We start from the raw sequence: 27,851 nt of genomic DNA, 5'->3' as shown, positions 1-27,851 counted from the left end.
TGAAGTTGTGTGAAAGCAGGAGGGATTACTAGTTACAATCTGTAGTGACAAAAGTATACTTTATCCAACAAGTACAAACATTGGAGTTCTGCATGCTCACAAAATACTTTATGGAAAATGGTAAAGTATTCTTTTGAAGACAGCTAAACAGTCTTGGTTTTGCTCCCCTTGTCTGTATTCGTACTAGAGAATAGGCACGTTACTTCTTTTTAAGCTTAGTTGGAGAGAACTGAAAGTATAAAAGCATGAGACTATACCAACCTGAAAATTTGGTTTAGCATGTAAGTTTTGTTACGTTAATACAAGAAGATAAGGAGAGATGCTGAATAAGATGAAAACCTGCATGTTTTGGGTTAACAAATATAGTTAGTAAAGAAAGAAAACCTATAAATCAATTCTGTCCTAGCCTCTGTGACTCATACTATGGTCAAGTGTTTACCTACAGCCTCAGGAAAGCGAAAAGGTATGACATCTATAACAAACTCTATGCAGCTTATTTTCAATAAAGTGACCTTTATGTCATCATCTGCCACTATTTTCTTCATAATTACTGCAGGCAGCATTTGCGGAAGAACAGAGATCTCTCTTTATCCTTTGTAATAGTATGACTTGATACATCAAACAATTTTCTGCTCTAAACTGTAGGTACTCAAAGCAGCAACTGAATTAAAGCACTACTTAAAACATCATTATTCAAAAGAATCATAGCCCTGCTTAGATCATGACTCAAGTATTGGAGCTCCATTTGCCTTTGAAAAGCATACAATCTAAGGTGTTCCTTAGATGGTGACAACTTAGAGCAACTCTGAAAAGTTTAGAAGTGGGGGTTTTTTATTTACATCTTTATTTTATGTAGGGGGTAGAAAAAACCCAGAATGATAGACTACTAACTCAGTCTTTGGAATTAAAAACGTTTAAGTTCATAATTCCAAAAGCTCATTTCTAGAACATGCCATAGAACATACTGTTAGAACTCCAAGAAAGAGAATACCAATAGCCAAAGACTACTTACAGCTCATGAAAAGCAAAAAAGAAACCCCAACCAACCAGAACACTGTGGTTTTCATCCACCTGAGTAACTGAACAGCTCCAACAAATCAGACAGGACTTTTCTGCCCTCAGTTTTGACTTTTAACTGTTCTCTTGGATACATCTTTCTTGGGAGAGGCCTTAACTGGTCATACAGCTTAGTACTAACTCCAGTAAGTTTTTATTTGGCTTTGGAACATGGAAAGCATCATCTAGTAGAGGAAAAATGATACTAGTTAATTGTTTTCATAATCATAACTCAGCCACTCTGCAAAATGTCAGCATATTTTAACACAAGTAATGATGTAGCTTGACTAGCCATTGAAACGGGTCTCTTCCTCGTGGAATTTTAACTAGGAAAATGGAACAAATGACATAAATCTCTCATTCATAGTCAGGAATTATTTCTCCAGTTTATCTCTAAACATCAGAATCTGAACCACAAAAACCCAAAGAAAGTTTAATTTACATAAACTCTATTAAAAAAAAAATTCAATCAGGTGTAGCTCCGTTTTCTTGTTCTTTTGTGAACTTTCCAGTGACAACCAGTTACTGGGGTTCACGCTGTCTTCCATCATTCATGTCTTTTTAATTCTTTCTCTAACAGACTTAAAACACGCTTTTCTCCATAGCTAAGATGCTGGCTCCCCAAGAACTGCATCAGCTTGTTAGGTTACATACTTTGAATTCCTTTCTCACTTCTTCCATTGGCTCACTGTTTCTCCAAATATCAGATTATCTTCCCTTTATTTCTCAGTCCTTTTCCATCTCCTATGTTTGCAATTCATCTTATCATCAGCTACCTGGTATTCTAAGACGTAAGAAAAGGCAAAAGGCATTAGAAGCAAATCAGATTCCACTTCTCTGCTGCCAAATACACTTCCTGAGTCTAAGCACAGAATCTAAACGGGACCTAAACATAGCAATCTCTGCCTCCAATTCTAAGTCTGAGCGTTACAGGGAAGGCAGCATAGTGTTAAGAAAACATGTTACAGAAGACCAGAACCAAATGGAAAGAGATAGAAGGAACAGACAAGAATATTCAACTAATATTCAACTGAGATTCTTCAGTGCTATTTATTACTTTGCGGTACATGAACATGAGTCGTTTACAAAATTCTTCCTCTATAAATCAAGATGCATGCAGATCAGCATTCCATTAAGACACATGTATGGGACCGGAAAAGCACTCAGCAGTGCAAGAAAACTGTTAGAAAGCTGGCAGCTATTAAAATAATTTGTTCTGTTTAATTTATTTTGCAAGGGCTAACTGATTCACTGATGAGGGGGTCATATTCTACTTTGCATATAGCACAGCTGTATTGTTCAAAGTGTGTACAGAAATTATTAGAAAGTGTGTTTTCAATACAGGCCTGTGATTCTAGCATTTTATCCAAATCACAAAACCTTTACTTTTACAAAAATCAGTGGAATTCTGTTTAAGGGAAGTAAAGTATTAAAAGAAAGTGTTGTACAAATTTAAGTACTTCATTTTTAGTAGCTTCTGGAAAGTAATTGACAGAGGAACTCCCTGCTGCACCTGTGTATTATTCAGAAATAACAAAAAAATGTGTTCAAATTCTAAATTACATACCATTTTTGAACATAGTCTGCAAAAGAAAGAATTCCTTATGAAGTGATCACTGACCACCTATTCTGAAACAAACAATCCAGATGATCTGTTTGGTTATCAGGAAAACATTGAGATCGAAACATGAAGCTAATCCATTTCTTAATTTACCTTTTCTTACCTTTTCACCTCTAAAAAGAGATTAAATTCTTGCAAGTTAGAATGCATGAATATGCATTTCTGTTTTGAGGGATTTTTATGTATTCTTAAGCAACATTTCGAAAAAATGAACACTGGGAAGATTTCAGGAGTGCAAAACAAGTTTGTGAGTTTCTAAATTAACATTTAGGAGCAAATTAGTTTTTTAATTTATTTGAAGCATTTATGCTTTGACCACAAAGACAGCAAAACTAAAAGTTAGCATGAGACATGTAACTTGAAGAGCAATATTAACTATTAAATATATTATTTACTCAAAATACCACAGTTTCAAGCTATAAATCAATTAAAGCCTTAATTTCATTAATTTTTGTTTGTTTTACTTCACTTGCTGAAGGCTTTTTGGTAGCAAAGGCTCCTGCTGCAAGTTCCCTCTTCTTATTCTGAATTTTCAGCATATTTTCTTCCACTGAATCCTTCACAATGAACTGAAATACAAAAAAAGCCCCACTGAAATGAAGGGGTTCTTTTTTTTTTTTTTTTAAATTAAAAGTTTAGGATGAGAAATTTAGGTACTTTGGGGAAAAAAGTTAAAAAGCTGAGTACCCTAAAGCACAGTTACATTATTTCATTATTACTTTGTAAAGAAAACACAAGAGGGAAAGGTTATAAAGCAGTTGGAGGAAAAGGTTTGGGATTCTAATTTTTTTGCCCCCCCCCCCTTTTTTTTGAACACTTATTGGAAGAATATCTCTCTCTTCTTTGCTACTTATATTAGAAGAGAACCTGTCTTCAATTCCCCAGGTAATATTTTTGTGACTGGGTATTAATGGGACAGACCAGCTGCTCTTGCACAGCTAAACAAGCTGCTATGACAAAAGCAAAAGCATTCTACATACCTTCAAGACAATAAACAGTAATAGGCAACAGCAATACTACCACATCTTAGTCACTCCAAATAGCTCAACAGGAACATCTAATTTCTAAAATTACTACTTCACAGGAAATAGATTACATTTAATAAAATCTTACAATCCAAAGCCCACATTTCAAAAGTCACACCACAATTTAAGTTTACTGGTAAGACATATGATGTCACAATTCTTCTAAAAAACAGTAAAGCTTTTTGGAAAATAAATTTATTTATTCAGAGAACTATTCAAACAGATCATCTCTCAACTCACCTTAGTAATAACAACATCATGCTTCTGACCCAGCCTGTGACACCTGTCAAAACACTGGTCTTCTGCAGCGGGATTCCAAGCCTATCAGCAGCAATGAACAAGTTAAATGACCTCCCTTCAAAATACACAGTAAGATGCACATGGAATCACAAAGAAGTTATTGTACCATCAGCTCTTGAACAAATATTGCTTGCAGATTAATTACTCCCAACCTAATGTCTCACTGCTTAAGTATCCTGCTATAAAGAAAGGTTTAAGAACTTCTGCTTATGTATTCATAATAAGCAGGAACTTCAGGTAAATGCATTAAAAACTAAGCTTGTTAGGAGTCTAAAAGACATCAAAACAATCTTGTTATCATTTTAATTCTGAAATAAACACTGCATATACTAACTGCCTCAGTACCCTTTTTCTGATAGCAAAATCTAAACCAGCTGAACACAGGCAGTAGACTAAGTCCCCTGACTGTTAAGAAAGCCCATGTGTACTTCCATTAGTATATGCATTAACCACCAGTTAGGTAAACAAGAAACTTGCTGAACACAAAATGGTAGTGTAGGTGTTCCTACTTGTGCTTAGGATGTAACACTAAATATAAGGATTTGTGAAATGCTAAGTCTGTGCTCTGCATTTTTCCAGGATGTTTTTTCCTATCTAAAGGTATAATACTACTAGTTCTCACAGAATGGATATTTAAATCTACCTAAAATGTTCTGTCTGTGATAACAAGTCTCGTGCAATGGGCTCACCTTGCCATGTCACCCACATACTGAAAGTTATCTAGGAACTCTTCTTAATGACTCCTTTCTATAGAAGGGGGGAAAAAACAGCACTAGGCTAGCACAAAAAAAATTCATTTTAGATTCTAAGAACCTCTGATGCCTAAACACACTTAAGACATCAAACTGCAAGATAAAAGCCAAACAAGTCTTGTTTCTCCAATCTAAGGTAGTGAGCAGAAGTGCAACAAATGATATATCTGTCACTGAAAGATGAACATTCCTGGCAAGCTATGTACGACAAACCATTCTAATACTAATCTGACTGTACAAATAAGATGATGTCTTGAGGAAAGACCTAGCCCAAACATGCACAATCATGCTCCATTCTAGCTTTGCTGTAGTTGAGGAGGACTAAAGTGTACTACTCTCACTCTTCTTCTATCATCAGTCCAGCAAAGGAAAACTGAATTGCAATACCTCTATCCCTTTCTGCAGGACCTCATACAAAGGATACTATATTTTACAAGGGAAAATATGAAGAAACTTGAGCCTCAGAGAAACATCTGTATACTTGTAATACTCTCACATTAAAGGTTTGTATTTCCTCCTAAAGGTGGGAATTCAGCAGATATGATTGTATTTAAACAAACAAACAAACAATTAAAAAAAAAGGGCGGGGGGAGGAGAAAGTAGTCTATGGTTGGATTTATGTTCCTCCCTTGCCCTGTGGTATAACACCTCTCAGAGAAAGAATGCAGACCTCTAAGCTACAGTTCTACAACAAATCCACAGAATTCGAGCAGAAAAACTGGTTACTCCACTGGCTCCAGAGGTATTTCTGCTTCTTAAATGCTATTATTGCTGCTAATAAACTTCAAGGAATGCTAATGCATGACCGAATCTCATTTGGCACTGAACATTCAAAAGTGAGATCATAAAGGATCATGTAGTCCCACTGCCCCTTCATCAAATATAAGTAGTCAACCACTGCCACTTGGAATGGTTACCAGCAGAACGAGGAGAAGTTGTTCAGTGGTGTATAAAGGCTGCAATTATATTTGGCTCTGGTTTGTGAGGTATAACTATATACTGTAGATGACTCAGTGTTAATGCTTAGCTTATTTTCTTAAAACTGCTTGCCGCAGGACAGTGTATGCATTATACCTCATTAATTATCTCCACAGAAAATGAAAATTCTCTTGGACCTGCCACAAGTTCTCTTATTCAGAGAATTGTTTTAAAAAATAAATTTAAAAAAAAAAGCAGCAGTTGGACTAGATGGTGTTGTAGGTCCCTTCCAACTGAACTATTCAATGCAACACATACAGAAACAATACTTGTGAAGATGTATTGCAATTCATGAAAAACCTTTTCCCAAGGCAACTTCTCCATACTCACTCGTATTTAATTCCTTTACTTTATCAAGTAAATAGCTTTCGTCTTCATGCTGTTGTTATCACTAATCTGATGTCCAAGCTAGTACTTTTTCTTTACCACTGGTGTTACCAGATGCCCAAGTCCAAAGCGACACTATTATTTTTATTTACTTTGGTTTTGTTTTCAAGTGCACAAACTGCAGAGTTTGTCTCAGTTTCCAACTGCCAAAAAACTAGGACATCAGAGCAGAGGAATAAATAGTGGGGAAGGAAGGAAGGAAGCGAACAGAAAAAAAATCAATTTTGTACAATGACACAAGAAGACATGAACCAATTCTGCTAAGAATACCATTTTGCTATCAATTAATGTAATTTACATTTTTATTCCTTACAAATAATTTTGCATTCCTGAGTGCTTTAAGGAAAGGAAAAAACTGCCTAAATTTAGGTATCACCATCTTTCTCAGCCTCCTACAACCACAAAAAGTAACCTCAGACTAATGTCCTTATTTATAAATAAATTTGCAAAAATAACAGAAGAGACCAGAGCAGAGAAGCACTGCATTATAACACAGAAAAAACCATGCTGTTCCTGAAATTCCACTTACGGCTTTTGAAGTTATTAAATGGAACAAACACAAACCCACATTCAAAAGTATCAAAGAGAAAGAGAAAGAAATAAAGAAGGAATCGATATCAAATGCTACACTGTAAGGTGTCACACCACTTTGTTAATAGTACTACTAGCATTCTTTCCATTCACAGGAAATAAATGGACAGCACAAAAATACTGTGTTAAAAAAAAACATGCCAGGGAAGCAAATGAAGAAAAGCCCTATTTGCCTTTAACAGCTACTCATCAGTGTCGTTCATTCTCAGAGGGGCTCTCCTTCTACCTCTTAGGAAAACACCAAAGGAGCTTCACCTAGACTAAGCCAGATCATTATGAACAACTCATTACTCACAGGATCCATTAAAAACACTCGGGAAGCTGCTGTCAGATTTAATCCAACTCCACCTGCTTTCAGAGACAAAAGCATTACAGTTGGGGATCCTGCTTGGCTGCTTTGGAAACACTGAATTGCTTCTGCTCTTTTCTTCTGTGCCATTGACCCATCCAAACGAGTAAAGGCAAACCCTGATTCTCTAAAGAGAAAGTAAAAATGTTCAATTTAACAATCCATTTTCTGTGACAGCAGAAAATCCTGACCTCTCCTTTGAAATGCGTATTTAAAATTCTGCATTTAACAGGCGATACATTAAAAATAACAAGAATGAGATTCATGGCTTTATTCCACTAAACAAAGTATTTAAGTAGTTTGTTCCTCTTCTGAAGTTCTAAAAATCAAAAGAATACTGTATTCTTTGAGAGATCTTTCTACAACACCGTAAGAGTACGTGTTTATTAAAAATGACAGTAGTTCTACTTACTTCAAGGGATTTTCTATCAGTGACAGGAAAGTTGTGAACTGGGAAACAATCAGACATTTAGCAGTTGGATTATCCCTCCGTAGTTCTACCAAAGCATGCATGAGAGCATTTATCTGAAATCAAATGAAGACTTATGCAGCTTATTCTGACTTGGTTAGATTCCACTCCTACAAGTGCTTTGATAAAGTTCACGTCAATTGAGAAACCATTGTTCAATAATACCTTTTAAACAAACTAATCTTAAATTCTGTGGGTAGGGTTTCTTTTAGTTTCGAAAGGAAACTAAGGGTTGAACGGTCACAAACTACAGGGTGGTGGTGCTTTGGGGAAGAGGATTCACAAACCCAGACATACCTCCCACTGTCAGGAGTCAACAAGACCCCTACCTTCCACAGCATATGGAAAAAAGGAGTAGAGTACTGGAACTCTGAAAAGCAAGACTTAAGCAAGGGACAGCCACAAGGCGAGTGCTCTACTGTAGCAATACTCAAGAAGCGAGAAAGGCTTCCCCCAGAAATATTCAGGCAAGCTATGCAAGACCCTTGGCTAGGTATGACAGAGGATAAGGAGGCACCAGAAGCACTCTTGGGACCAACATGAGAACAGAAGGAGCAAGGAATTGGATCTGAGGCAGAAGAACCTTCCCAGTTTTCTCATATAAAGTTTAGCTATGATGAGGTACAGAACCACTAACTAGAGAATGCAAGTAACTGCACCAGGTAAAAAAGAAAAAAAAAAAAAATTTAAAAATCTTAATTTATTCTAGAGCACAATATTCTAAATTAGTTCTTAGGCCTCCACAGAAAGATTTTTAGGGAATAAATTTATAACCAACTTTTGAAAGAACAATAACTTCATTACAAATTAAAATTAAAAATTTAATGTTTCAGAAAAGCAATCTCAAAACAAAAAGGTCAAAGTACAAGCAAGAAGATTTAATTTTTGGCAGCGAATGCACAATGAAGGTGAGGCAAAAAATTATGTGGCAGACCTTGAGAAACAGGTCTGCAAAGTAAAATAAAAATATCTCACTAGTTTATCTGACAAGTGTTATACTGAACATATGATGCCCATTTAGTTTTCCCCTCTAGAGCAGAATACATATTCTTTAGACAAGTTTTAAGAAAGGATTTATTTAGATTTTTAGTTTCCAAAAGTAAATTAAGAGCTGAATAGTTTCAGTGGTTATAGAACTACTCTATCTTCAGAAACAGAAACAAAACGCAAAACAAGAACTCTTTTACCTAAAGTTTTGTTTAATTAATACAAATCTATGTACTGTACAATGACCAGCATCAAACAACTGGCACTCCTTTTTTGTTTCCCTGCTGCAAAATTTGTTTGTGATGAGATTTTACTATGTATTTTCTCCTGTGCTAGCTAGACACGCTGTGCAGACTTTTAAATAATAATTTAAAGTATGTTATGCATATGTATTCAGCATATTTACATAAAAATTCTAGAGACTGCTCTACAAAACCATCATGAAAGCCAAGTAAAACACAATGGAATGTACCTTTGAACTGGATATCCACTCCTGATCAGACTTCTTTCCATTACTGCAGTCTATTTCCTCTTCTAGGGGACATTCCACCAAGTGCTCTACTCGAAGCTCACTCCTACATAGAGGGCATTTGGCATTTGGCTACGAAAAAGCCCAAATAACGTTAGAAGAAACATATTAAATCAAATTATTTATAGTGAGTACTAAAGATCACCTTTACAAAGCACCTTTTATGAAATTATATTGCTGTTCATACAAAAAATCCTCAAGGAGTACATTCATTCTTGTAGCACACTGCTTTGTCATTTCTGACATAACAATCAAAATATTTTATTTGTGAGAACATTAAGGTGACATAAATGCTACATGTTTTAAAAAGACTCAGCCTTTCTTAAAAGTGGTCTTTCTGATTATATTTATACTTGAAATAAGCAGCTCAAGATTTAAAAGCAAGCAAAGACTTGGGCTATGAGGAGAAGACTATTTAAAATATCAGAAAAATAAACCATCTTTCAAAGACAAGATCCTTCTTAGTTACAGACAAAGAATGACCTTTTACCCTTTTTCTTCAAAGCCTGCACAGAAATAATAGCAGTCTGATGAAATATGCTTTGTCAGGGCCAGACACAGGGTATCTTCTCTTTTTCCCCCAACAGACATGAGGAAATGAGACATAATTTAACACCAAAAGCTTTTTTCTCTGAAGCATACTCTAGATAAGGCAAAATTTAGACTTTATACAATAGCACTTCCATAGGACTACTCACAAAATTTAACAAAACACTGTGTGCACTATACAAATACACAACTTTGCGAAGCAAAAGTGACAGAGTGGCAGACACGAAAAACTTTTGCGTAACAGAGCAACCCTTTAGAATTAGCTAACTCAGTTTATATAGCAATCTGGCCAAGCAGACCTCACAAAGCAGATGAATACTGGGCGCTGCTAATCTGGAATGAACCTCTAGCCAATTAAAGAGGCTGGCAGTCATAGTCTGCATACATGAATTAATTGCAGCAATAAAGATATCCTTTCAAGAGACAGAATCTTAACACAAAGGAATCTGAAATAACAGTCTCAAAACATAGTTACAAATGAACCGTTCCTGATTTGGCAGCAATCCAAAAATCCTCCAATGACGAGTCAAATTAAATTAATTCTAATAAATCTGAAAAAGTTTTCTGGAAAAAAATTCCTAACAGTGCTCATAAAGACTTTTTTTTTTTTTTTAAAAAAAAAAAAAGGCTCACATCTTTCTGCATCCCTTCTCCAATTTAGTACCGTAATTAAAAACAACAGAAAACCCAAAACACAGCTGAACAATGCCAACACAGGTATGGAAGACTTGCAGTGAAAGCATATAAAAGTGACAAAAAGTGTCTCGCAATCAACAACTAGAAGGAAAAAAAGCATGTTTTAATGCATATCTGGCAAGCTTCTACAAGAATGCAGTTAATACACAAAGAGTTTAGATTACTGTAGAGATTTTATAGCTTTATTGGGACTTCTGCATAGGATCCTTACTTACTTGCACAACTCTGAAGCTAGCCTCATTGAAAGATTGAAATAAAGAAGGTGTTAACTCTCAAGCTGTTAACTACTAAAAAGTTTTTCCAATTTCAGCAAATACTTTTAGGTTAACATTAGAAAGATAAAATGGTCTCGAAGTTTGTAATACAATGAAAGGCCCAACTTTTCACTAAGCAGTTTTGTGTTGGCAGCTTCACATTCCATTCCTCACTGATGGCTTAATGCTCTCATTTGTATTACTAATGGAAACCACAGGCATCTTGCCTGGAAGAATCCTGTTGGAACCCAAGCTGTTTTGGGGGAGGGGGTATATGTGTTTGTTGGTTTGCTTTGTTTTTAAGGTGGTAAGTAAAGTACTTTCCCAAGCTATTTACTAGGAGAGAGTTGCACTGTAACCATTCAGGCACAGGAACTACCCGACTGAGATGCAGCACTAGGACAAATACCTACCCTGTGGAAACAGCGAATTCCCCAACTCTGGAATTTAAATGTCTGTCAGTGTTTTGGCTGGAAGCTGCAAAAAATTCCTTGGAAATTTATTTTTGAACATAAGAAAGGCTTACTCACTCACTGCTTTATAAACTCACGATAGTTCAACTTCAAAAGGGCAGAATCTACAGCCAGCTCTGTTCAGAGTTCACTACTATGAAAGCAATCTATGGAACAATGTGGGATTGGACAAAGGCCCTAGTTCTACAGATTCCGAGGTCCTTTCTAGGCAAAGCACAGTAAATAACTTGACTGTACAGTCAAGTAATAGAGGTTCCATCACACCATAACCCGATTTATTTCTCTGCGTGCCTAAATACATCTGAAGGTTGAGTAGCAGCACCGAATCTGCTACAGACACATCAAGAACCTCTGCACGGGAAAAAGGCCTCTGCAAGTGCTCTTTCCTGAGAGAGTAATTTCACATCACTAGTTTCCCTCAAAATTCTCAGAGACTCTTGACTGGGATATCTGCATCAGAACCCTGCATGTCTGGCAATGAAACAAAGTCAATCTACATGCCAGACAGACAACACTTCCTACCTTTGTCTTGTTAGATTGACTGACTGGGCACAAGCAGGGACTCATTTGTCCCCTGCTGCCTCCTATAAAGAACACCACCTAGGTTTAGCCTGGCACTTGCAGCCCTACTGTGGCCGAGTAGGAGGCAGAACAATTCCAGAGAGGAAGTGCAGCAGCACTGGATACAGATGGTGAGACTACCACACTATCAGATTGCCCTAGAAAGGAAAGGACAAACAAGAAGGAAAAGTATAGCTTAGAAGCGCACGAGAAAAATAAATACTATGTTTTTCAAAAAAAACAATCAAAAGATGCTCATCCACAAGCTTATTCTGGAGAGAGTCCAGAGAAGGGCCATGAAGATGGCCCTCTAGCAAGGCAGCTATTTCACCGTAGAAGGTTATCAGCTTGGAATGAGGAGAGTAGACATGATTTTAGTTCAACAGTCAACTTCCAATACACAGCTTTGGTCTCTTTTAAGCACAACAATATATACATGCATCGCAGCACATCAACATCCAAGCAGCGAAGAGGCATCCAGCCATACGGAGGTATACAATGCTGCACTGGATGCCATCACATTTACCGTAGGGACAAAGTAAGGTGAGAACTAGGGAAAAGGTCTTTGAAAATACTGATGGATCTTAACACTGTTCAGTTTGACAGCTACTCTCTCCTTAGTTTGACTTCAGGCCAATAGTTTGTAAACCTAGTTATCAGCTAGGTTATAAAACTGTTCACCATTTATGATTTAAAAGAACAATAGCTAAATGGCCTTCTGGTGATACCAGTTCATTGCTTTTGAATAGCTATTACAATTAACTGTAACCATAGAACAACCAACCTGTTCACTTCTGATGACTTCAAAAATACATGGCTTACAAAACACATGCGCACAGCGTGTGATCACAGGAAGAGACAGTGATTCCAAGCAAACTGCACATTCTTCATCTGAACCAGAGCTCAGAACCAACTTCATTTTGCTCACTAATGTCTCATGCAGTTCTTCAGGAGTTTTATTATCTGCAAATATAGAAAGATACTTAAAAACAGATTTCCATACAGGAAACACTCTGAGCTGGCACACATCAACACAGTTCTATTGATCAAAATGCAACTGGGACAGTTTATACACAATGAGGATATAGTCTACAATGTATAAAACCACAAGCTGCCAAATACTACAGAAAATTCCGACCTAGTATTCTGAAACACATTAAAAGTAATCTTACTCGGAAAAATGGTAATTAGAATTCAAAGAACTTCAACTGCATGCTCAGTGATAAGTACATGTGCAACACAATGCCTAATGGGAACAAGCACTTTTCATATGACAACTGTTCAAGTAGTAACAACGCTATGGAGATGACCCTACTTATAGTTAAGATTGCTTTATTTTTTAAGTAAAGAAATTCAAATCATACTTACTAGTTACTAATTAATTTCTAAATAATTATTGAATAATTATCCAATCATTTCTCCATCCTGTATTTTTCAGGAAGATAAATGAAAACCTTCTAAAAAAGGCTCTGACCATATCTCATTGGTCTTTCCGTTTCCTGAAAAATCACACCTATACCAATGGTATCTCAAAATAGGATTCTTCAAACAGAGTATTTCAAACAGACTATACTTTCTTCTGAAAGAAATGCATATAATTTTTAACACTATGCAGCTGCACAGTTCTGGCTTGTCAAAAACAAAATTTCACTCTCCCTTCAGTCATCTGTGTTCACCCTTCCTTACAGCTGTAACAGAGTCAACAGTTTCCTATTCTGCTGAAGAGACAATGGTTTTGCTGACATGGCTAGCAATCTACAAGCCATTTCCCAAAGCTCCTCTACATCTTCTCTCACGAGGCAAAGAAAAAAAATTTGCTGTAAAAGCACTTCTGTAAATTATTACAACAGATACACTGCTTTTTAACAAGCCTTCTGCATTTGGCTCTGCAGAGGTCCTCTTTGGTCATTTCTGTATGGGCTGTCAAAGCTTATTAACTCCTGCTTTTAGCCTTTGTAACTACTCATACCTCATTGCTTTCGTTCATATTTGAGTATATGCTCGAGTACCCACTTCTCAAATATATTCAAACAAAGCTAAAAGTTCAATAATCCAAGCTGAAAAGAGGAAGGCTGAAGCTAGAAAGCTTGGAAAGCACACAAACGTGTTTCTGTTCTTGAATACGAAGTGTTAAGTCCTGTTTTTAGAAACACAGGAACCAAAAGCATTCACTCACCAGCTGAAAAACTAGAAGATGTATTTATACAAAGATGAGGATGACAACAAAGCTGCCTCAATCTGAGCAGGACACCAAGGATGTCAGCATAGTGAGCTAGTACAGTCCCTTCACTGAAAAATCTGAACAAGAGTTTTATCGTTAGTGTGAAATGCTACAGCCTGAAGTAACAGATGACATCAAGTGATCAAGTTTAGCTGTTAGAATGATGTTCTGATTTTTCACTTTCCTGTTTGAATATATTTTCTCAAATCCTCTTCTGAAACAAGGTACAAAATGCTACCAGTAGCATGATCTACTAGAAGAAATTCTAACACATGGTGACAAAAATTGTAAGGCCATTCTTTATGTATCTGGTATCCCTTTCTGTTTCTCACAAGACAGACTTCTAATATATAGTTCTGCAACAGTCTCTACTACGCTCTTCAGAACTGAACTGATGCTATGCTAATCTGCAGTTATTGGCTTACGGCATACAAACTGACACACTTGGCTTCTAGAGCTAACGTAATCAAAACTTCCAAAACACAAGTTTGTGATACCAAACTTCAACCTTCAGGATTAAGAAAGCCTTCTACTTACCTGCTAATAGCAGCTTTGCCCTCCTTCTTCACAGACTGATAGATTTGTCTCTCTTCCTCTGTAAGCGTAACATGCTGAATAAGTACTTTACGTTCTGGTAACTCCAAAATGGGTTTTCCTTTAACTTTACTTGTTTTAGTTCTTCTAAGGGTAATACTCCTAATCAGAGACTGTAAACGCCTAAAAATACATATATAGACAATACATTACCCAGCACTATATTACTATATAATTAATTAATCTAAAATATTAAATAATTAGAATTATTCAATATTAATTTGAACTAAAAAAATTGAAATAAGAACTGATGACACATGCATTTCAATTTTAAACGTGAAACACTAATTAGGGTAATACTCCTAATCAGAGACTGTAAACGCCTAAAAATACATATATAGACAATACATTACCCAGCACTATATTACTATATAATTAATTAATCTAAAATATTAAATAATTAGAATTATTCAATATTAATTTGAACTAAAAAAATTGAAATAAGAACTGATGACACATGCATTTCAATTTTAAACGTGAAACACTAATTTGTCACATTGCCCAAGCACTGCCAGTCATACTCGTCCACAAACACTTTGGGAACACTTCATACCCAAGTCCTCCTGGAGCTCCCATTGTGACTGGACGTTGAATTGTTCTGTGCCACCACTCTCGATCAGTAAACGGTTTCAGTTTTAAGAAGGAAATAAGAGACCACAAATCTTTTACAGAATTCTGAATAGGAGTGCCTAAACAGAAAACAAACAAACAAAATTTGTAAAACCTCAAAGAAACTAAAACCCACAAATTTTTAGTCAAAGTGAAAGTTCTGTGCTTTCTCCAAACCATACACCATGGACAAGGTCTCTCATAACTAGGCTGACATGTCATTAAGTATAATAAATATTATTTTCTTAAAAATATATGAAAGTGAGAAAACTGCAGCTGTCAGTGCTAGGAAGACTTGGATGTTAATCCTTCCATTTCAGCTTCAGCAGCAGTGGTTACATCATGATCATCTTTAAATTACACTTAAGGATCATATGCTTGCACGGTCCCTGGCAGTTTCTAGGATGACTATTACATTTCAAAAAGCTACCGAGGTTCGAGTAGGTACATAAGAGTGTGAGCTTCTAACCAGACTTAACATGCCAGTTCATAAACAGGTCTGGTTTTACTTGCACTTCCACCAAACCTGTGTATCAAAAGTTATTTTAAAATGCGTGTCTATGAACTGAATAAAAACAGAAACTAAAAAAATCAAAAAACCAAACAACAAAACCACAACCAAGCAAACAAAATAAAAAACAACTAAAAGAAGACATCACTGCTCAAAAGACAAGTTAAAAAAACATTCCAAATGAATCTGACAGAGACAGACAATAACCATCTCCCAGAAAAAGCCAAAGCGGAAACACCAAGTGGGAAACACAAGATGGCGTTACACTAAGATGATTTGCACTGCATTTCCTCTGGTATCAAATATTTTACCTGTAAGTACCCATCTTCTGTGTCCCTCCAGATTTAAGGCAGCTTTAGTTTGCTGAGCATTTGGATTTCGTATAGTGTGCCCCTCATCCAACACAATTCTCAGCCACTTGACTTTGTGTAAAGGGCTGTCACCTCTGATCTGAAACACAGTATTTTTTAAATCTTTGACTCAAATTAAAATCCTTTTTTTGCAATTTGGATTAAGCAAGCTATTAATATAACAATTCTACAATTAATAATGGATAGTATTTGTCCGCATTTCGTTTCTTTATCAGCACAGAAGAGCAAAACTAAGAATGAGGCATTCCTTCTTTTAGATTTAATGATTCCTGGAAAATGTTACCAGTCTTCTGATACTTGAATATGAGGAATGAGCTACAGCAAAAATAAGCTAAGCCTGAAAAGAAGAAAGGCTTCAAAGACACATAGATACGGAAAATGGATCAGAGAAAAATTTAAAAGTTTCTATTATATTTAAAGACGTAATCTTCAGGCTTTTAAAATGGCTGGAATTTCTATGCAAACATTGCTTTACAAATACATCTCATGCAATGAGCTACTTGGTTGCAGTCCACGTGCAATAAGAACTATGGAATTACGTTTTTATATGCTCCGTGTTCTTTGAATTTGATAGGGGAAGGCAGAAATGGGAGCCTCATGCCACTGAGACGTGGGGAGATTTACATACTTGCCATCCTTTTCTATCCTTAAAAAGTCTCTTCCTTAGGCTGCCATAATTGCAGCCAAATAATTTTCTCTAGAGGAGCAATCAATAAAAAACTTCCTTCGTTACCACAGCAAACCCATAAGAAAGTATGTAAAGCAAACTCAAAACTACACCTATAACCTTTTGATTGTCTACCAGAATAGCACTTGAATATACTGCCATCATTAGCCCAAATACCAGGAGTCTTGAACAGTAAGGAATCTTCAAAGAACACTTTCTCTCATTTACTTACTCCATAATCAGTAGCTAAGATGTTGTATGTTGTCAGTACAATGTCTTGTTCTGAAAGAAATGATGGGTCTTTGCTACGGTCAGAACCATAATAAACATAAATATTTACATGAAAATCTCGGTGGATATGTTGTTCAAACTGGTCCTGAAAGAAAAGTTGTCAGAAGTCATCCAAAAAAATACTGTGTTACTACATAATTGTTAGAATAAAATTTTTGTAAGTTGCCTTAACTAAAAACCACTTCCTCCAGTTCTGTGACATTCTACATTCACTTATATCACAAAAGCAATTTGAATTTTGAATTTTTACCTCTCCACTCAAGTGAGATGAGGGACCAGAAATAGTCACCTCAGTTATTAATAACAGACACAGTATCACATTCTGATAACTCTACCTCTACTTCTTGCAGAGTATTAATTCACATCCCGATGATATATGCACTTCAAAATCTCCTGGTCCTCCCAAACTGTAACAGAAGAGCTTTTATGTTCCTTTTCACTTTCTACCATCATCTTGTCTTTGTTTATTCTTTCGTTGTTCATTTACAGCTTCTTCCCCTTACTGGGTTAACCGCGTAAGTTTTAACATAAATGACAGCACAACTGTCAAAGTATTCATTTTAAAACCAGTGGTTATATTCCCTACATTTGTTCTGTGAAGCACTCAGCATACAGTAATCTCGACAGCCAATAAAAATCAACAATTTGATTTCTGAAGCACCAGACTTGCAAGTTTTCTTTTTAAATAGTTAATTTGGTTTTCAATTGACGAAGGGAGTACTTTTTTTTTTTAACACTATTTGATGTTTCCCAATTATATGATTTCAATGTTTTACCTACAGTTTAACACTGTTTCCTTTTCTTATTAATGTTCTAACCACAGACAGCAAAAACTTCCAAATAAAACGTAACTTGAAAGTTAAAAGATATCCCCTTAATACTTGTATTCAAGATGTCATGAAAACAAAAAAATTTAACTCATGCAGAGACAGAGCTAGAAGGGCCCTTCAGCCTGTTCACTCCAGCAGAACTACTCCCATAAATCACCAACAAGACCGCCAAATTACCGAACACCTCTAGCAAATGAAATGTCACATGCATTATCAATAAAGCACAGTAACATTTTATTCTGAGCATGCAAGAAGAAGGACCAGTCTCCACCCTCCTCGTCTGGTTTAAGAAATTAAATCACATGAGTTCCAGAAGTGCCAAAGTGAATCTGCTTAGTCAAAAGCAGGGAATGGAAGTGAGCTCGTTCTTTCTGATAGCGATGAGCTCGCTACTCATGGAACTGCACTCTCATTACAATACTACTCCAGTTTTTAAATTTCTATCAAATAAACCTCCCTTGTGAAAGCAGCTCTGTTTCATAAAAAAGGAAAACCATGACCTTTTACTAGCATGAGCGACTACAGGGAGTACTATTTCTACAGCATCATAATCAACATATATCACATTTACACATTAAAACAGCTTAGCACTTACAATCCAGTTGCTTAGGACAGACAGTGGACATACAATCAGTGTTGCTCTGGGGCCATCATCACAATATTTCTTCTCAACTGACTGAATGTTAGTGGTACCTGAGAAAACAGGTCATATTTAGTGGCAGAGCAGTTCACTTTAAAGCAAAGCAGAAGTTCAAGAAACTTATGGTTCCCTGAAGTCCTTTCTAAATTTCTTCACCTGAACAGCATCAAAGCAATTTACAAAGACATAAGCTTCATTTATTAAGTCAAATATGTATAATACTTCAGCTTAAAAAAACTCAGAAATTAATATTATCTGTTTATCCCTTCATTACCTTTTCTCTTTGTTTGTCTTTTTAAACAAGTAGATGAAGGTAGAAGAACAGATGCAAAACCTGTATCTTCTTGGATAACACAGGAAGTTGCTGCAAAAAGCCAGACATAGATTTTTCACACCATGCAGAGCGTGTATGTGCATTTATTTTTATGACATGCTTCATAAAAGTCAAACCTGTTAACCAAATTACTTCTCCTCTCCAATACAATAATGTAGAATATCTCGAGTTGGAAGGGACCTATAAGGACCATCAAGTCCTACATAAAACTAAGCCATGTGGCTAAGAGCATCATCCAGACGCTCCTTGAACTCTGACAGGCATGTGTGCAGAAATATAGTATCTTATACATCCATTTCAGGTTATGAATCTTCAGAGGAATGCAGTTTACCAGTCATTTAAAAAAAAAAAAAAAAAAAGTATAGCACAGGTTTCACTCCAAGTACTTTAAACCTAAACTTAACTGCTTACTCCAGAGTACCTGTAGCCCTTTATTTTTTTTCCATGCAAGATAGTTCAACAAATGACACATGTTCTTGCCTCTTCATGATCACATTTCAGGTATTTACCACAAAAGATGCACTTAATTTTCTGAATTTGTTTCTCCAACCCTAGTGCCCTGACAACAAGTCTACGTCAAATTCTAAAAATCTTAGCAATTCTGTTTGTCACCACCCGTTTGACCCTGCTCATAGCTTGTTACACCACCACTGGTTCAGCTAAGGAAACAAATTACAACACTTAGGACTAAAACACTGCTTTCCCGTTCAGCAATTTCTAAAATTTTCTGCTTACAAGTTTTGGTTGCATAAAAAACAAAGAAACAAACAAAAAACACCCAAGTAGTTTAGTTAATTCCTTTTCCAGTTAATCAGAAATCCTATTCAGTTTGGCTTCAAAAAGGAAGACACCAGGTGTTACAGTAACCAATTAAAACAAAATTCTTTGCAACTTACTTTCCGTTTGTTGCAGTAGCCATTCTTCAGACTCTCCCAAGTCACTGCTTCCTGAATATCTGGGTTTCTTGGCTTTATCTCTAAGATATCATGATTAAGAGAGAAAAAAAACAAACCCTACAACTCTACTCTGCTTGAATTTACATATTAAATCTCAAGAACATAAAGCAAATGAACTTGATATTGCAAATAAGATACCACTGTGATTTGAAAATTTTCTCTTTAAAAGGGTTAGAAAAAGGGAAAGCACAGAACATAGAGCTGCAAGGGTGATGATGCTTGTAAAACTTGCTATAGATTATCACTGAAGTTCACACCAATTATAAGAGGCTAGTGTGGTGGGAAGGTTCAAACACATTAGAAAGCTTCACAACTTCATCAGCTCAAAGCTGTCTCTCTGTCAGAAGCATGCCTGCAAAGCATTTCTTAACCACTTAAAAACCCAATTGATACTAGAAGAAAGATTACTCCACAGCCAGTTTTTTAGATGAAACACACAGATGTTACTAAACAACTTTACTACTGAAGGAGACATCCAAGCATGCAGTCATGCAAGCCACGTAGAATCAGTTAATGCTTCTTTAATATATTCCAAAGTGCAACACAGATACAGAACACTTATGACAAATGTAAGCAGAAGTATAGCATACTGAAAGGTAAGGATAGAGCAGGAACACATTTTAGGCTAAGGTTAATCATAACCAAGTACCACTTTATTCTTACTCAAAATCTATGTAGCAAACCAACAAAAAGATTATTCCAGCTATCTACCTTTTTGGAAGACAACTTGAGTACTTCAACGGCGTAGCTTCAAACTTTTTTACTTTAGAAACACCAGGCTCCATCACATTGCTAGAGTCTTCATAAAGAAGAAATTGGTATTTATGAAAAATATACACAGTCTTCAGCTTGGTTATCAAACCAACATTAGCGTAACTTGAACAAGTACAAACATCCTTTAAAACAACCTTAGTTCTGCATGGGACAAGTACAACTGACACCGCGATCACAAATGAAAAACATAAATAAACTTAAAACAATCTTAAATATTTACAAAGTCATAAAATGTGTACTGAGTTTCCAGGTGGTCAAAACCAAATTGTCAAGAAAAGAGGAAAAACCAAATGTAAGCATCGTACTGTTAACAGTAAGGGTAAAGTTCTATGAAGAAATTTTAAATAATGGTAAAGGTTTTTTACGGGTCAAACCTTACTAATTAATGATTTCTACATTGCCTAAAACTAAATGAGTAACAGCAACATTAACAGAAAAGATGTCGTAACATCACAGATGCACATCATGTGGGGCATTTGAGGGGGCTGCCGGGGAGGTTGGGGTTTTTTTGTGTGGTTTTTTTGGTTTGTTTGGTTTTTGGTTTTGGTTTTTTTTTTAAGGTCTTCTATCAGGTAGTGAACAAAACACCACTCTGCGCTCTGCCAATAATAGCGTATCAGAAGCAAATGCAAAAAAGAAAACGCATTGGGACAGAGTTGATTTCAAAACTGAAAGCAACAGCACTTGCAGAAAGAGTCTCGCTGTAACTCAGGTAAGTAAATTCATGTTTGAATTCCAGATTTAAACTTTAGCAAAGATTTTTTTTTTTTAAATATATTAAAAAAGTCTTAATACAATCCTGAAGATGCCAAAGCTTGCAAAGACTCAAGAAATAGGTACCAATTTAATGTACAGTAGAAAGAGAAATAGGGGCGGGGGGTGTAAGGGTTTGAAAGACATTATCATCACTTTTTCAGATCAAATAATAGTAGAAACAGGCTCTTCTCTCACTGCTGTAAATAGTATCTTGTTAAAATGCTTGATGCTCTGTCAAAAAATAAATATATATCTTGGATGCTGCTAGGCATTTCAACTTTGGTAAAGGTTCTGATTTTCTGGTGACACTCATATTGACCACCATGAAAGTCTGCATTTTCTCCCTTCCAGAGTACTGATAAAAATAACTTTCACCAGAGGCAGATCATACTAATGTGTTCTCTCCTTATCAGTTCCTTTCATTTCTCTTGTACTATCAGTTAGGCCATCCGTATTAAAATTCCTTGCATGGGACGACAGCGAGGGAAAGTTACTGCAAGAAACTTCAAGACCCATACATTTCTTCGGTCATTTTCAAGAGCATGATGAATTACAAAACATACTAACAGCAAGTATAATTTTTCATACACATCTATAAATACTCCCGATACAACCTGAAAACTGCAGGTGTGATAAAATCCTTCTAAATACTTGTCATTTGCTCACTACTTAAAAATATATAAAAAAAAAAGTGACTTAATACAGAACCTAATTACAGTTTAAGTACTAATGTTTACTGTTTAAATAAACAAGATTCTAACAGATGCATAAGTGCTCCTGTTTTATCTACAAGGAAGGAAAAAGGAAAGCAAAAGGAACCCAGAATCCATTTCCTGGATGTGGTAACTTCCCAGGCAGGGTGCAACTTTCTCACAAGGCACTTAACCTTTTCACATGTCAACTGAAACATCTTTAAAGGTATGTTTTAAATACTTCTGAGATACTTAGCTTCTCAAGAGTTTGTGAAGACTAGCACTGACCACAGACTAAGAGTACCCCAGCTAACAACATTAATTATCATGCAAACGTTACTGGACTTTTCATAGTTTGCTGTCACCTTTACATAGTCTGCGTCCAACGTTGTTCATGCCGTTAGTACCAGATTCCTATTGAGGAATGGAAACTTTTATTCTGTAACGTAGCTACTGGAAAAGATGCCAATAACATTATGACACTAATCTGACCAGTGATTAATTACTGCTCTGAAACATGAAAGATTTGCTTAGTGGCAAGCCAGACAGTCACTTAAAGGTGCTGAAAAAGCTATACTTTTTTTTTTTTTCCATTAGCCACATACAGAGTTCAAATGAAACTGTAGAGAGGCAGAGGAGAGAAACTCAGTCTACACAGCTGCCCTAGAAAGAAAACACACTAATAGCATTTCCCAGTTAACATTCTGAGGTCAAACACAAAGCATTATTTTGTTAAATTTAGACAAGTATGGTAAAATGAAACAAAACCCCCAGCCTTAATACTGTCAGGGAATATTGCATAATAAATCACCTAATCCTAGCATTTAGTTTATTTCATTATCTTGAAAATCATATCATAACGAAAGCGAAATGTACCTGAACTACACTACCTAAGAGTTTGCACATTGGTGTTAGTTCACTAACTGTAGTTTCCCCTCCTCTCTTCACTTCAAGTATTTGGCAAAAATATAAACCGAGACTTATTTATTTATTTATGTACTTTATATCAAGACCCTCTGCTTGCTATTGTGGTTGTTTCAGGCACTTCCTCCAAATACAAAGGGACTATGCATGCACAGCGCCAGAAAAAAACACCACTTCTCTTTGTGCAGTCACAACTTGCCTATAGGAGAAACTTATAAGAAACTTAAGAATTTATAAAACTTAACATTGAAAATGTTTATGCCTTTATAAATTCTTCCCTGGAGTATACTTAAGCATACACTCCTAAGATAACACAGTCTACAGCTCAATTATAAACTCTGAAGTAATATAGTCCACCTACCTTCAACTAATCTACCCTATTCTTCCTCTTATTCGACCTACTTGAATAACTTTTTCTACAAAATGTATACAAACTTCATCACATAGAAAGTTACTAGGCACAGGTTTTTTTTATTAACTGCTACACTAACTCTGTTAAAACAATCTTCTTCTTTCATCTCACCTCATAAAACTTATCACTTGTGATCTTTTCAACAGGAAGAGGCTTGCCATCTTGAAAATTTGTGAGAATCAATGCAATAGTAGTAAGTGTTTTACCCTGCATAACAGAAAAGAACGTCATATTTTCCACAGATTAAGAAGAACCACATGACCAACAATCAAGAAACACGCACAGATGTTCTGTACAAAGAAAATTCAAGCTTGGTAAGTATTATTACCAGTCCCATATCATCAGCCAGTATTCCTCCAAGAACATTTTTAGGTTGCTGCTTTTCTGCAAAATTTGTAAGTATATTGTAATAGAAGTTACTTCTCTCTTCCCAAAATGGTGGCAAATCATTACTGTTCTCACGTGAAACCATCCAGGCTAATGCCTGCTTCTGATGGGGAAGCAAGAGTGTGCCAACAGCCTGCAAATTAAAGAGATACATTATACACTATTCACATATTAAATATGACATTCCGTTTTTGGAAGAAAAATTTTTTTTATAAAGTCCTTTGTATCTACTATTTTTTTTTCTGATTCAAGCATCTCCTGTCCAGACAACAAAGCTAAATATGCATCTAGATGTTTGAGTATTTATACTTTTACAGAAAATGGTTTCTAGCTTAAGAAATACCTCTGCTCCTTCCATTTCACAAGTTTTATCATCTTCTTTCAGATCCTCAAACAATTTGTCAAATTCACTTTTAAGCTGCATAAATGAACACAAAAATTGCAATTAAAATTATTGCAATTAAAAATAACCTCACTAAATAATCAATGACTCTATTAAATTACAATTACCTGTCATATGGTAATCAGTATAGATAAGTCTACCACTTTAGATCTGATTTACTGGAATATGTTTGTTAGCTACTGCTATATAAAAATTAAGTTCAGTTTTTCCAAGACAAACACATGCCAATACAAGAGAGCTTGAGAAGCAATGGCTAAATATATTCACATCCTTGCACAACACTCACTAAAGCAACTACTTCACTCTTATTTGAAAGAGCAAACAAAAAGCAAAACCAAAACCAAACCATCCAACCCTTCACTTATCACCGTGGGCCAAATCTGAAGACAAGAAGTCTGGAAGTCTGTTTTTATTTTCTTTTGAGAACTTAACATAGCTGTTACCTGGTAAAGCATTAGGACAGAGAAAACCAAAACACACCACCACAACAATGTAAAAAAATTCTTGAAAAACCAAAACGTCCCAGAACTACATGGGACTCAAGGCTGTCACAGCTAAAACGCCTGCTTACAGTATAAAAATGAAAAAGCTCAAAAGTTCAAGATGACTTCAGCGCAAATCTTGGTTCAGAAAAGAAAAAAAAAGCGACAGACTTCCACTTCACAAGCACTGTTTTATTAATGAAAAAGTTAAAGGCCCCCACTGTTAAAATTCCAACTTCCAGGTGTTTAAGTATGAAATGCAAACCTGTTCAGTTGTCAACTGCACAGCAGCATGAACCGGAGCGCTGTAACTTGGACCAGCTCTCCCAGAAATCCACTTTGATCCAAAACCACATTCTGAACCTACTTGCCATTAAAAAGATAGTATTTTGAAACACAGCGGTATGATGACTTCCCAATCTCAACCTTCACTGGCTCATGAGTAACAAAGCTGATCAGATTGTGGGCTATAAGACAGCATCTTTCAGCATTTGTCTTTTAGCCTCATTTACTTTCAATGGGTCACAAAGACTTTCCACAAAGCTTCGTAAGACTCATCACAGGCAACAAGCTATGGGTTGGGATCCTTCGAGATGGCGACCATGTTTCTTAAAAATTGTTGTGTTACATGAAATTTCACTTGGTAACAGTATGATAACTGATAACACAAAATGCTTTTTTACTCCAAACTCTTTTTCTGTTAACTATGTGCAATAGAATCTTTAAGATAAAAACTGAAATCTTGCTATACGTAAAACAGATCTATCCCTCACCAAGTGTTTATTTCTGCATGCATCCTTACTCCTGACTACCACTGCTTCCACAAAGCCTTGTTCCAGGAGCACAGGTGCTTTTTGTGCGAGGCTGGCTCTGCAAAGCATCAGGTCTGCTAAGCTCATTTGTTCAGAGACATCACATCTCTATTTGCTCACACCTCACTAGTAGGACACACGTCCTAGCACTCTGCTAAAAAGCAGCACTGTCCCCAAAATCCTTACCTTATGAAAGGGTCTAACCTTTCTTAAAAAAATTTTTTTTCAAGTCTGGAGAAATGAGTGAATCATTATAAATTTTTAAGGAACTTATGGAATCGAGTATATTTCTGCTCGAATGCCTCTCCAATTGCGGGCAGGTAACATAAAAGATAGGACACAAAAGTATACATCATATGAAGTTTAAAATTAATAGGGCTCTGCGTTATTCCTCAACTAAGTTAAAAAAAATCATTTTGTGAATGACAAGACTATGACGAGGATTAAGCCCTTAAACATTTCTTCCAACCAGTGGCAAGTTCAACCTCAGTATTTTAAAAAGGACAAAACCCCAAAACTTCAAGACTTACCTTTCAGAGGAGGGGCCAATTTAAATCCGTGCCTTTTTAGCTGATCTAGCACTGCTTCCTTGTTTTCTTCTCTTCCCCAAAAGCTCATTTGTACAGGCATGGTAAAGGCATTTTTTGCTCCATAAGGGACAACCCTGACAAAAAGGAGGAAAAAAACCCACAGCTGTAATCTTTTACTTGTTGTTTTGTGTTTTTTTTTTTTTTTTTAATAATAATAAACCTTGATATTTCTTCAGCAAGAGGTACTCCAAAGTGCTTATTTTCATCAAAACACTGGATGTTCCAGATGTTAGTACTCATACTGTGTAAACCTTTTATACAAACCACCACGTGCAGTTAATTTAAGAGTTCCACAACAGTCTTTAAGGAATTTGCTCTGAGTAGTGTCTCTACATTTTATCATATATGGGAAAGAATGAACTGTATGCAAGTAGTTCAACAGAAGAATAGGGAGTCTGAAAACATGAAGCTTTAAACGTATTACCAAGAGCTGCAATTTCTGTCAAAAGAGAATACTTATAAATAGTTTACAGAATTTGCTAGTGTAGCAACAGAAAACTTTTCCATTATTTATGTTCATGGAACCAAAAACATAATCTTCACACTTACCCTTCAACTAATGCTAGTTTGTTGTCCATAATGCCTGCCAATGCTGCCGCTAGTTCTTTTTTTATATGGCCTACCTGGTCTCCATTCACATTATTTACTTTCACCGCATTTTTATCATATGGATTATTGGGCTCCCTCTGAAGTGCAACCATTTCATTGTTATTAACCTACCAAAGCAAAACAAACAAACGCATGCCAGAACACATTCATTTAGTTGCAAATTATTTGCAGAAATATGTAATATCCATGTACTTAAGTATCGTGAAGCTTAAAGATTAATTTGGTATAGCATTCTGTTCAGTCAGTGTAATAATCTACTACTTATTCAAAATACCAAAAGCATTACAGAAGAGCTACCTGATAGATGTCAGCAATTTCAAAAGTATTCCTGAGAGCAAGAACTACCTTCAGCTGCTAACACATTTTGTAAGGAAATAAACATCCCTTTTTGTCCATGTAAACAGTTCAAAGGCCTATCTAATTTCTTGTTTTCAGTCACTTTCATTTGCCTTATGTAGGTGAGCAGAGCTACCAAATAACTAAACCAGATTTGAAAGCTTGCTACCTTAATTAAATTTTGAATTAAAGTTTTAGATTAAGTAAAGAATTCTCTACTTAAGAATTCTTACCATCAAGACTGTTGAATACAGCGTTAGGAAAAAAAAAAAAGTATTAAAATTATACTTAGTCAAAAGTTCTAGGAATTTTTGAAATTTAATTAAACGTTATTTTTTCTGAAGATGACAACTTTTTCTTCTGCTTTATAATTTATCATGCACTTACAATCCCCGTGTAGTATCGTAATCCAACAACACTTCCTCGCAAAGTTCCATATAAGATAGCTGAGTCTGTATCCTCCTCTGTTCCAGAAGTGTCACCCACAGGGAGGAAGTCTTCCAACCCAAGACTAGAGTAAAAGTCAGAAGAGGAAAAACGGGAATAGTTTCTCTCTCCTCTACAGATATTATATTGAAAGCATCCTCTTGCAGAATCTCTGCAGAAAGACAAAGTGTGAAATATTTGACAATGGCTTTAATAATAATAATAGAATTATTATTTCCTTGTAATCTATTTTACCCCTTTATATAAGGCTACCTATAAACCCCAGTTTTACAATTTTATTCCAAAAATATTTACCTGAAAACATTCAAAAAAGTTTTATATAAGGAGAAAACTTTGTCTGCCATTTTTTAATCGCCAATAAATTAGTTTAAGCCAGTTACAATAAAGAGCTAAACTACGGTATTTGTGCATTCCGCCCTACCTTCCCTCATGGATTATCTTTGTCAACAATATTAAGAATTCTCCAGATTTAGTTGCATCTCTAATTATACCTGGCACAGCAAAATTTCCATGCATTTTCCTAACACCGATTTTTCTCATGTAAGAAAAAGGTTAAAAAAAACCCCCATTTGTAACTGATTAACTCTGTATAACTTCATGCCTACACCCACAAAAGTTGAATGCTA

At 35.8% G+C, this 27,851-nt stretch overlaps 1 protein-coding gene across 1 annotated transcript; it reads right to left on the bottom strand.

The window, feature by feature from the left end:
* Positions 1 to 3,093: 3,093 nt before the first annotated feature.
* On the bottom strand, positions 3,094 to 27,376 carry HLTF (helicase-like transcription factor; the record flags this gene model as incomplete). Its single annotated transcript, XM_009574596.1, has 22 exons — positions 3,094 to 3,246; positions 3,943 to 4,023; positions 7,006 to 7,186; positions 7,472 to 7,584; positions 8,988 to 9,116; positions 12,362 to 12,540; positions 13,754 to 13,875; positions 14,336 to 14,515; positions 14,946 to 15,081; positions 15,824 to 15,962; positions 16,783 to 16,926; positions 18,267 to 18,364; positions 19,542 to 19,621; positions 20,313 to 20,400; positions 22,195 to 22,237; positions 23,271 to 23,366; positions 23,488 to 23,679; positions 23,890 to 23,964; positions 24,697 to 24,794; positions 25,774 to 25,907; positions 26,383 to 26,549; positions 27,166 to 27,376. Coding segments are annotated over 22 exons (2,839 nt in total), but the record flags the coding sequence as incomplete, so codon positions are not given.
* Positions 27,377 to 27,851: the final 475 nt, after the last annotated feature.

This window comes from Fulmarus glacialis, unplaced genomic scaffold, assembly GCF_000690835.1.
Source record: "Fulmarus glacialis isolate BGI_N327 unplaced genomic scaffold, ASM69083v1 scaffold1333, whole genome shotgun sequence".
Taxonomy (NCBI): Eukaryota; Metazoa; Chordata; class Aves; order Procellariiformes; family Procellariidae; genus Fulmarus; species Fulmarus glacialis.
Note: the sequence above shows the minus strand (reverse complement) of the source record. Positions and strands in the feature narration are given on the sequence as shown.